Source organism: Chiloscyllium plagiosum, chromosome 6, assembly GCF_004010195.1.
Source record: "Chiloscyllium plagiosum isolate BGI_BamShark_2017 chromosome 6, ASM401019v2, whole genome shotgun sequence".
NCBI classification, from domain to species: Eukaryota; Metazoa; Chordata; class Chondrichthyes; order Orectolobiformes; family Hemiscylliidae; genus Chiloscyllium; species Chiloscyllium plagiosum.
This window is the reverse complement of record NC_057715.1, coordinates 11,898,788-11,910,868: the sequence shown is the minus strand read 5'-3', so window position 1 is coordinate 11,910,868 and position 12,081 is coordinate 11,898,788. Positions and strand designations below refer to the sequence as shown.

The window sequence follows — 12,081 nt, the reverse complement described above, 5'->3', positions numbered from 1 at the left end:
CATACATCTTTACAGTTACCTCTACACTATCTAATCAAATTTTTGACTATACAAATTCAAACAATCTGGCACTTTCACTATTCTCCCCAAGCATGTATTTTTTGGAATTGGTTGAATGATAGTTTGTGAGGAAGAAGGGGTTTTGTGAAGGAGAAGGGGGTTTGTGAGGGAGAAGGTAGTTTGTGAGGGAGAAGGGGGTTAGTGAGGGAAAAGGGAGTTTGTGAGGGAGAAGGGGGTTTGTGAGGTAGAAGGGGGTTTGTGAAGGAGAAGGTAGTTTGTGAGGGGGAAGGGAGTTTGTGAGGTAGAAGGGACTTTGTGAGGGAGAAGGTAGTTTTCATGGATTGTCTTCCCAAAGGTCTGAAGTCTGTGGCCCTCCGCTAAAACTCGAGAGTCATTAATCTCACATTCATGGAGTCACGGAATTGTCATTCTGCAGATGGAGGGTAGTCAGTCTATTCTGTTGGCACCAACATCCTAGTTGATCAACATTTCATCCACTACCTTAATCATTCATCTCTTGTATTTCAGTTACATAGAACTTTGACCATGTGTGCTTATTCTTTTCAGGTCTTGGTGTGGCCCCTGCTATAGTCAACAATGTTTTCTTTTGAAGACCTTGGATATTCACATGTTGTTTGTTTTTTCTTAATGGTGTCTTCCATGGAGTGTTTTGCACTACATTGTCAATTTATGTCAATGGAATTTGGTTCTTATTCCACCTGTTGGTTTGTGTGTCATAAGTAGACTTCCTACTTCACCTTCTTGCCTATTTTGGCCTCTCTGTTATCCCCTCACTGATTCAGTTATTGGTGAAACACATTTGCTGACTTCCTCAACCTGGACATTCATTCTTGCTTGATGTGATATCCTTCATTGTCATTGGTGGTTATTTATGGTAAGATGAAGATATCAGATATTTTGGTTGAACTTCACACTTCTCCATTACCTCAGCAATTAATATTTGACTTGAATTGTCATAAGCAATTGTTCACTGCACTTAGATGCAAATGTCTCAGTATAGTTGCAGATGCATCTATTTTCTGTCTATTACTATATATCCTTTCATGAGTTGTAGTCAATGTAGTTACTGCCTCTTAGTTTGGACTTTATTTTGAACTTGGTTACCATTTGGAATCTGAACTCTCTTTAGTTTGATTGCAGTGGAAAATATTTTGGCCATACTGCTGTAGTTACCTTTTTGATGGTATGAACATTTTTTTCACTTGATGAAAGTGCCTTTAAGTGATTCTACTTTTTGTTTAGGTTCTGACGTGAGCTTGTGGGCGGCACGGCGGCACAGTGGTTAGCACAGTTGCCTCACAGCGCCAGTGACCTGGGTTCAATTCCTGCCTCAGGCGACTGACTGTGTGGAGTTTGCACGTTCTCCCCGTGTCTGCGTGGGTTTCCTCCGGGTGCTCCGGTTTCCTCCCACAGTCCAAAGATGTGCAGGTCAGGTGAATTGGCCATGCTAAATTGCCCGTAGTGTTAGGTATAGGGGTATGGGTGGGTTGCGCTTCGGCGGGTCGGTGTGGACTTGTTGGGCCGAAGGGCCTGTTTCCATACTCTAATGTAATCTAATCTAATCTTATGGAGCCTGGCAAAATTTTCTTCAAACTTTTCCTTGTTACTAAACTGTTTAATCTCTTCCACCTTTTGATACTCAGCAGTGAAAATTCTTTGTTGTGAAGTATTTACAGAGTTTCTAGTAATTGGTGTCTCCATGCTGGACAGTTGCTTGTAGCACACTTTGACATTAAGTGTAATGCCCCTTAGACCATGTAATTGCATTTCTGTTTGCTCGTAAAAGCATTTTTTCAACAGAGACTTGTTGTCCAGTAAAGTTGTGACACTTGCTCAGATTTCTAACTTGACACTCTTGCATCTAACAAATTTGAATGAATATATTGGAGAGCTATGTAGATGAGGGGAGTGCAGTTGATTTGTCTGTTTTTGACAGTTTTTGACAAGATCTTGCAAGGCAGACTGATTAAGAAGCCAATAGCCCATGACATCCACAGCAGTTTGGGCAATTTTATCCAACATTTGCAGGAAGCATAAGGTGATAATTGAAGGATGTTTTTGTGACCAAAAGTCTGTGTCCAGTGATGTACTGCAGGTTCAGTGCGGCTAAACAATGCTAAATGTAATTTCGTCCTGAAAACTGACGGGATGCATTTTGGGAGGACTAACGAGGCAAGGGAGTACACACTGAACAATAAAACCCGAGGAAGTACAGAGGATTGGAGGGACAGATGGATAAGCGTTAAAAAGGTAAATGGGATACTTGTCTTTATTAGTCAAGGTTTCGAGCATAAGCCCTTCATTATTCCAAATGAAGGGCTTATGTTCGAAATGTTGATTCTCCTGCTCCTCGGCTGCTGCCTAACCAGCTATGCTTTTCCAGTGCCACATTCTTCGACTCTGAACTCCAGCATCTGCAGCCCTCATTTTCTCCTCCTTTATTCATCAACGCCTTGTATACAAGAGCAAAGTGGTCATGATGGGGCTTTGTGTAACATTTGTTAGGTCCAGGATGGCACAGTGGCTCAGTGGTTAGCACTGCTGCCTCACAGTGCCAGGGACTCTGGTTCGATTCCCACCTTGGGTGACTGTCTGTGTAGAGTTTGCACATTCTTCCCGTGTCTGTGTGGTTTCCTCCCACAATCCAGAAGGTGCGCATGTCAGGTGAATTGGCCAGGGGTAAATATTGGGTTGGGGAATGGGTCTGGGTGGGTTACACTTTGGAGGGTCGGTGTGGACTTGTTGGGCTGAAGGGCCTGTTTCCACACTGTAGGGAATCTAATCTCAGCTTAAACACGTGTGGAGTTTTGGTTGCTTTACTATTGGATACCAGTAGAGAGGGTGTGGGGATATTCACTTGGAGGTTGTCTGGGCTGGAGCTATTCAGCTATGAAGGGAGACTAGGTAGGCTGCAGTTGCTTTCTTTCGAGCAGAAAAGGTTGAAACAGGATCTGATTGAGGCATATAAAGTTATGAAGAGCATTGATAGCGTAGATAGGGAGAAACTTGCCCCTTAGTGGAGGGTTAAATAACTAGGGGCACTATTTTAATGCAGAGAGCAGGAGATTTGGAGGGGATTTGAGGGTGGTAGATAGCTGAAACTTACTTCCTACAACGCTGGTAGAGGTAGGAACCCTCAAGACATTTAAGAGCTATTTAGATAGGCATTTGAAACATCATGGCATATGAACCTGGATAATGGGGTTAAAATTGATAGACACTTGATGACCAGCATGGAAATGATGGGCCAAAGGACCTTTTCCTGTGTTGTTTAGACTGTCTGATTGTGACATTTGTGACAGGCACATTGACGCACATTGCATGCTGAAATGTTTGATCTGGGTCAATGATTTCCATTAAGGAAACTGAGGGTTTACCTTCTCGTGAAGATGTTTTGTGATTGTGTGAGTAGTTTTTTTGGTCTTTTGTTTCTCTGTGGTTGTGTCCTTCTTTGGCACACTTTCTGAAAACGACCTAATTTCTTACAAGAGCCACACTCAGTTTTAAAAAATGGGCACCATTCCTGCTTATGAGGAGAAAAAAATTCATCATTATCTCCAAAAGGCCTATTCAGCTTTCAGCCAAATAAGGAAGTCAGAACCACGATCTCAAACAAAATGATTTACAAGACAGAAAAGTGATCCACTCACTGCTATAGGCTTCAGAGACTTGGACAAGACAGAGCAAATACCTCAAAGGACTTCCCATGGTAATGTGATCACAAAAAAGGTGTTCAATGTCAACGCCTCCAAATTGTTGTATATTTCCTATTTAATATGAAGAGCTGCAAGTGTAATTGCAGGCTTTTTTTTCACTAAGTGGTTCAGTGAAGTAATTTTCGAGTTTTCGAATTTTCTAATTGTTTTGTCTTTGTTATCTTGTCCTTATGAGAAAACCTAATTCACCAACGAAAATAGAAACCAACCCTTCAAATGACTTCGGTTTTTGTTCTGGTCATTTTTGTTCCCTCTCAGGAAGACAGTGGAAACCTTTCAGGGATGTCCTCAAAACATCCATGAAGATATGAAACATCCTGTCAGCTTGTTGAAGCCCCAGCTTTATCTTACCAGAATGGAAGGAGCCATTCAAGAAGCTATCAAACACATCCGGGAACACACAGAGGTGAAGTAGAGGCACAAAAGAGACCTCAGAAACCTCCAAACATCTCATCAGCCTGAGTCATGACACACCACTTTCCCCAGAGGTGGAGACATGCTGATCATACACTGGAATGATCTGCCATTTCATGGGATGGAAGCAAGTCATTCCTGATCTCAAAAGGACTGCCTGAAAAGTATAAGATTCTTTACATGAAAGCAGCTTATTTGTTACTTGGGAGAACTTGCTGTGCAAAACTGGCTGTCTCATTTAGACAGGAAATGTACGCTATGGAATTTTAATGAGATGAGACTACATTACATTTCACATGATTATTTGCCTATTTTATCTCCAAATGAAATAAACACCAAATGTCATTATAGAAACAGATTAAGTGCACAAAACTGGCCAGAACAAACGTGCTGAATTCATTCCATCTCTTTTTTTTGGTGGTTAAGTTTTCTGAGAAGGATAAGGTAACAAAGACAAAACAATGTTAGAAAATTACTCCACTGAACCACCTAGTGTCAAGAGCCTGCAATTACACTTACGGCACTTGATATTAAACAGGGAACATACAACAATTTTTAAGAGTGATTTTTGACAGAACAGCAGAAGCAAAAATTACAATTAAAGAAAGTGACTCTTTTGCAAGTCTCTGAAGCCTGCAGGAGTGAATGGATCACTTCTGTCCTGTAAATCATGATCCTAGTCTTTCGTTTGAGATCATCTACCAATGTCTCTGCTAAATACAAGTGTGTCTAGTTGCAGCAGCCTGGAAAGTACCACCAGGGCCATGCTTCATGTTGAACACTGCAGCGCAGCATGTTTACAGAAAGATCTAAATGCTATGTGGATTGAAAAACTGGCCAGACACAAAAAAAAATTAAAAGCAACACAGTACCCTAATGTAAGAGTATTTCCATCATAAAGTTTCACACAAACCAAAAAGCTGACTCACACACGAAGTTGCAATGTGGAGTGTCAAAGGTTTAACTTTTACGGTAACTTTAAAATGCAGGTTACTAGCAAACACAACACGTTGAATGATTGTTCACTGACCCGCATTTTAAGAGATACTATACATCTAACTAAAGACAAATGTCAACTCATCATATTACATATTTCCTCATAAATATTGTCTATTGTCATGCCTAGCATTTTATTCCTTATTTAACGCATTAAAGGAAACAGACTGGATGACTTTTGATCTCAAATGATAACGACACACATTTAAAGTATAATAGTTGACCCAGTAGATGAGCAACCCAGTGGGTAAAGGGTTTTATTTTCCTGATTGGAATTGATTGGATACTTGTTGCAGCTCAGAGAGAAAGTTGAAGATGAGGGCTGTAGATAGGGCTTTAAACTAAACAATTGGGGTGAGGACCAGGGGTTCAGTTGCACTGAAATTAGACAATAAAAGGTAAAAGAGAAGGTTTGACTGCAGGTTAGTGATGGGGCTGATTGTGACCAGAAAATAAAAGGAAGGGGCAGATTGTGTGAATAGAGAAAACGCAGGAAGATGGATAGGAGGAATGTTGGATCAGCCATGATCCTTTTGAACAGCAGAGCGGACTAGAAGGTCTGAGCTGCCTGCTCCTGTTCCTATTGCTTATGGTCTTAAGTAGACAGCGGAAAGAGAGCTGCCAGATTAATCAGACAGCAACTGTCTGAGATTTGCCAGGATCTGACAGGGTTCCTTCATGTGTAATAACTGGCAGTTCCCAGCTGTTGCTCCAGTCAAACAATCTGCAGGAGCACTCAGTGAGAGGAATACCTTAGAGCAGACCAGTAAACACACTGGTCACAAATGGGTGGCCTGCTCCCATATCCATCAGAATGTGATCCTTCAGGGATTTCTAGCTTTTGTTAACCACAGCAAACTTTAACATGTCCATTTTCACCACTGATGCCAATGAGCATTGCATCCATTATCCTGCAACTCTCTCCCTCCCCTGCTGCTCAATTTTCCAACCATTGGTTCTCCAACTGACACATTTAAGAGGGAGAGACACTTTGACTTTAGGAAGAGGAGGGTGACAGTAAATTGCTGCTGGACCTTCTCCTATTTATTGATTTAGTCAGTGGAGCAAAGGAAGAGGAAGCAGCATTGGACCTCTTTAGGTGCAGGATAAAATCAGACCAATGAACTCCAAACATCAAAACTTGCAAATCACACACACCATGCCAAAAAGCTTGGGCATACACATTTTTAGTTCAAGTTATTTCTTTATTGCTTCTTTTAGGTTCTCATATCCGAGGAGGATCCTGGAATGATCTCCACTGTCAGCAAAATGTAGCATTTTTGTACAATGCAACCAATAACCACAGGATCAGGAACGTAGAATGGCCACAATTACCCAACTTACAGCATTATGAACAAGAATATCGAGAAAGATCAGAGAGTGGGAAAAATTGGATAATAGACTGGGGGGAAGTCAGGGGGGAATCTCTCCACAGATTAGAGTCATATAGTGGCACATAGGAGGATGGATTTGGTTGTGAGACATCAGTCATCTCAATTCCAAGGCATCTCTGCAGAAGCATCTCAGGGTAGTGTTGTAGTCTCAACAATCTTCAGCTGCTTCATCAATGACTTTCCCTCCATCACAAGGTCAGAAGTGAGGATGTTCGCACATTGTTCAGCATCATCACAACTCCTCAAAAACTGAAACAATCCCTATTCAATTGCAACAAGATCTGAACAAAATCGAGGGTTTGGGCTGACAAATAGCAAGTAACATTCATGCCATGCAAATGCCAGGCAATGACCATCTCTAATAAGAGACAATCTAACTGCAGCTCCTTGACACTCAATGGTGTTACCATCACTGAATCCTTCATGTTCAACATTCTTGAGGTTACCATTGACCAGTAAGACAACTGGACTCGCAGCATCAACACAGTGGCTACAAACGAAGTTGAGAGGATAGGAATACTGCCACAAGTAACTCACCTCCTAACTCTCCAAAGCCTGTTCACAAGGCACAAGTCAGGACTGCTATGGAATACTCCCAACTTGCCTGGATGGATGCAGCTCTAACAACATTCAAGAAGCTTGACACCATCCTGGACGAAGCAGCCTTCCTGATTGGCATCACATCCAGAAGCATTCACTTCCTCCTCCACTGACAGTCAGTAGAAGCAATGTGTATTATCTACAAGATGCACTGCAGAAATTCACCAAATATCCTCAGACAGCACTTATGCCTGCTTCCATCGAGAAGGACAAGGGCAGCAGATACATGGAACCACATGCAAATTGTCCATCAAGCCACTCACTATCCTGGCTTGAAAATATATTCGAGAGTGTGGTGCTGGAAAAGCACAGCAGGTCAGTCAGCATCCGAGGAGCAGGAAAATCGATGTTTCAGGCAAAAACCCTTCATCAGGAACGAGGAAATGAGGCTGGGAGCCAGGAGTGGTGAGATAAATAAGAGGTGGGGGGGGAACTGGGGGAAGGTAGCTGAGAGTGCAAGAGGTGAATGGAGGTAGGGGTAAAGGTGATAGGTTCGGAGGGGAGGGAGGAGCGGATAGGTGGGAAGGAAGATGTACAGGTGGGATAGGTCATGAGGGCGGTGCTGAGCTGGAAGTTGGGAACTGGGATAAGGTGGGGGGAGAGGAAAGGAGGAAACTGGTGAAATTCACAAATGCTTTTTCTAACCCATATCAGACATCAAAAACTGTAAGTACAACAAACTTTCAGGTACCCACCTCAATAATCGGCATTCCTTGAATAAATAATGGACTTCACCAGTTTCCTCATTTCCCCTCCCCCCACCTTATCCCAGTTCCAACCTTCCAGCGATAACCTGTCCCACCTGTCCATCTTCCTTCCCACCTATCCGCTCCATCCTCCTCTCCGACCTATCACCATTACCCGCACAGCCATCTGCCCATCGCACTTTCAGCTACCTCCTCCCCAGCCCCAACCCCCTCCCATTTATCTCTCCACCCCCAACGCTCCCAGCCTCATTCCTGATGAAGGACTTTTGCCTGAAACGTCGATTTTTCTGCTCCTCGGATGCTGCCTGACCGGCTGCGCTTTTCCAGCACCACACTCTCGACTCTGATCTCCAGCATCTTCAGTCCTCACTTTCACCTTGGAAATATATTGCCATTCTTTCACTGTCGCTCGCTGGGTCAAAATCCTGGAGTTCTCTGGAATTTCTGGGCATTGTGGGTCAATGCACAGCACATGGACTGCAGAGGTTCATGAAGGCAGCTCACCACCAATTTCTCAAGGGCAACGAGGGATGAGCAATAAATGCTTACCAGCCAGCAATGCCCACATTCCACAAATGAATAAAAAAAATCAGAGCTAACACAGATATAATGGGCTGCTTGCTGACCTCTTGCACTGTGGCATTCTCTGATTTTGTGGAAAAAAAGCATCAAAGAAAGTCCACCAAACCTTCCATTCTCTCATCTTATCAAATATTACCCCTTATTCTTGAGCGAAGAAAAGTAATTCACATTAATATATGGAACAATCCTTGCTAGAAAATACAAGTCTGCACCAAGCAACGGCAGTTATATAAGCTGAATGCCTTACCTTCTTCAAGAACAGTGAGAATAGTCGACGCCTTTAGGCTTCCAGTTGGGAAAGTGATAAATGTACATGTATATGTTCCTGAAGAAGACACTTGTACGTTTGTGAAATGAATGTTCCCTGTTCCATTGGTTGGTGATTTTGATTCAAACTTTACAGATTCCATGGTGCGATAATTACCATATCGATGATTAGCAACTAAAAACGCACTGGAGTCATGATTGCTTTCGTTACTCCACTGTACCTGCACAATTGTAGTATAATTTCCTTCATTCAGGATGCATTTTAATGTGATATTCTCACCAGGTGAAGCAGTAACAGTTTGGTCATAATCAATGCTAATTCCTTGCAGACCTGAAAAATACAAGAAGATAACAACATAGGTACAGAATCATAGAAATCGCAATAGACAAACTGTCAACAAGAGATTTATTTTTTGATGGCATTGCACAAAAATACCAAGAGTTACTTAAATGGATCCTGACTGACAATGCTACAAAGATATTATTACATCAAACTGCTTGCACGGCTTTAACGTGAAGCACACATATGGCCTGGATTGCGGACTTAAGGCAAAAAATATCTGAAGCTTACATGCTGGTTAATTCACAAATAGGGGATTTTAGCTTGCTTTATGTCTGGAAATTAGCAGTCAGAAATAAAAATTAAAGTTTTCGACTTTCTGCACACTTTATGCCCCACAGAATTTTCTATTCCCCTGTTTCACTGGATGCATTCTAACTAAGGTCAAGTCAAGGGCTTGTATAAAGATAAAAAGACATATTTTGTTTCTTGCTGACTTGTCCTGTGAATACAACTTGGAACCTGGTTTGCTTTATTAATCCTCAACAGTGACAGAAAACCCTGAAAGAGTCATGCACTACAATATACAGATTGTTTTTCTCTATCACAACCAGCTTCAGTTCTGTCCTTTATAAAGTGTATGTATATTATGCTTTAGTCCTGCCCATGTCGATAACATAACAATTTTTGAAGTTAAGTATTATTTACCAAACAAGGTCCATTTTCCCAACACAGCAAATTCTGTTTGTAGTTGTTAAGAAGAGAATCTTTTCTGAGGCAACAAGTGAATTTAAGTTTTGAGATGTCCTGCTGTGGGAGGCACTGCATTGAGTGTGGCATAATGTTAATGTTTATACTTAACTTTTAATTCATAACTCACCGTATAGATAAGTTAATTGGTCATTAAATGAAGGTACATGGCTTTATTAACTTTGTGGAGGAAGTGAGGACTGCAGATGCTGGAGATCAGAGCTGAAAATGTGCTGCTGGAAAAGCGCAGCAGGTCAGGCAGCATCCAAGATTCAACAAATGTGTCACCCAAATGGTAGCTGCTCATTGACAGTAATGTTGATGTCTGTGAGTTTCTGCTGAAGAGTATAATTTCTTCAGCACTGGATCTTAGCAGTTGTTCTCCTGCCTGTAGATCCTGCACATAGGGCATTTTCTCTAAAAGATTCCTCATTCCAAATCTTGTCCCTGCTGATACAAGGGGTTCCTTCCTTGTAAAGGGTGCAGTCTCACAACTTCATCAATCTCGATTCCCAAGGGAGATTCACCTATTTGAAGCTTCACCCTTCTTGATGCTTAGAAAGGCTCCATGCAGATTTAGGTCAGTGGTTTAATAGCCACACAATGCCAGATGAGTGAAAACACTCTGAAACTGGAAAATTCATTCTTCTGGATTCACCTGTGTCCTTTGATATGCTGCTGCATCTATGACTTGTCATAGCTATATACTAACAGGTGGCGTGGTGGCTCAGTGGTAAGCACTGCTGCCTCACTGCGCAAGGGATCCAGGTTCGATTCCAGCCTCGGGTGACCATCTGTGTGGAGTTTGCACGTTCTCCCTGTGTCTGTGCGGGTTTCATCCGGGTGCTGCAGTTTCATTCCACAATCCAAAGATGTGCTGGTTAGGTGAATTGGCCATGCTAAATTGCCCATTGTGTTCAGATATATGTGGGTTAGGTGCCTTAATCAGGGGCAAATGTAAAGTAATCAGATAGGGGAATAGATTTGGGTGGGTTACTGTTTGGAGGGTCAGTGTGGACGTGTTGGGCCAAATGGCCTGTTTCCACACTATAGGGATTCTTTGATTCTAAGCATCTGTGATTCATGCACTAGGACACCAGATCCCACTCTGTAATCTCACATCATTAGATAATATGCTTCTTTGTTATTCCCTTTGCCAAAGTAGGCAATTTCATATTTCCCCTTATTATATTCCATTTGCCAAATATTTTCCAACTCACTTATCTACATCCCCCTGTATCCTCCTTATGACTTCTTCATAATTTGTCTTTGTTTTCAGCTTTAGTCATTTATCTTTGACTTCTTCATCAAAGTCATTTACATAAATTTGAAAAAGTTGGAATGTTGATACTGATCCCTGTGGCAGACTGCTTGTTACATTTTACCAACACTTTGAAAGACATTTAAAAAGTATTTTGTTTCCTAAATTATCTGTGGAAAATTTATCAAATAAATGGTAAGAACTAAACTGCTTATCATTAAGAGGCACAAACACTATTGTCTGACATCTGAAAAAAAATACTCTGTTAATGTGTTTTTTAAAGGGGCATGTGCGATGGGCATGATAGAAATTTACAATTGTCAACAAAGAAATAACATGCCCTTTTGAATTAGTAGATAATCTGACACCTACTGATAGCTGAACAGAGTCATGCTGAGGAATTTCCAATTTTCTAAATTAATTCCAAATCCAATGAGTATTCAGATTTCTCCAAATGTGTCCCAGAGAATAGAACTTAACCTGAACCAAATGGGATTGGTGAGCTAGAGTAGATCTCAGTGTTCTCTATTTAGGATGTTAATCCTCATATTAGAGAATGACATTTACCATTTTCAAACTCTGACAACTACTGAACATTGTGGTGGCATCAGCTGGAGTAGTTGTGAGTATAGTTTGTAATTCAATAACTTCTCTCAGGTGCCATCAGCTGTTAATGTTGGGCATGTTTGGTGGTGGTGGGGGGGGGGGGGGTGCATTTAATCAACAAGTGGGACCCTGCCATTTTCCCACCTCCATCCCAATTATTTCCCAATTAATGGCTTCTTCAGAGCTTTATCCACCATCATTCCTCCATTCCCAGGTCCTTCTTCAATCTGAGCCAATAGGTGGGTGCAGTACAGGCAGTTGCCACCATCTCCCAGTGCTGCTGCTGAATATAGAAGAGCTATCAGCCTTGAATGTGCAACAATGGCCTTTTGGATCTCACCACTCTCAGTAACACTCTCTCTTAACAGTTACACGAAATGTGTATACTGTAGCAGGGAGGACCCCATGGCAGCAAAATTTAAAGCAGTCTTCAACTTATTAAAGTGTTGCTGATTACTTTTTACTGTACCTATTGGTGTTGATGGAA

General features: G+C 41.8%; 1 protein-coding gene across 1 annotated transcript in view; it reads right to left on the bottom strand.

Moving 5' to 3' along the window:
• Positions 1-12,081, bottom strand: part of si:ch1073-15f19.2 (T-cell surface protein tactile) — a 109,784-nt gene that overhangs the window by 58,397 nt on the left and 39,306 nt on the right. Inside the window, exon 2 of the mRNA XM_043691198.1 lies at positions 8,678-9,028. Within this exon, the coding sequence (XP_043547133.1) occupies positions 8,678-9,028 (351 nt within the window). The remainder of the gene's footprint in view (positions 1-8,677; positions 9,029-12,081) is intronic.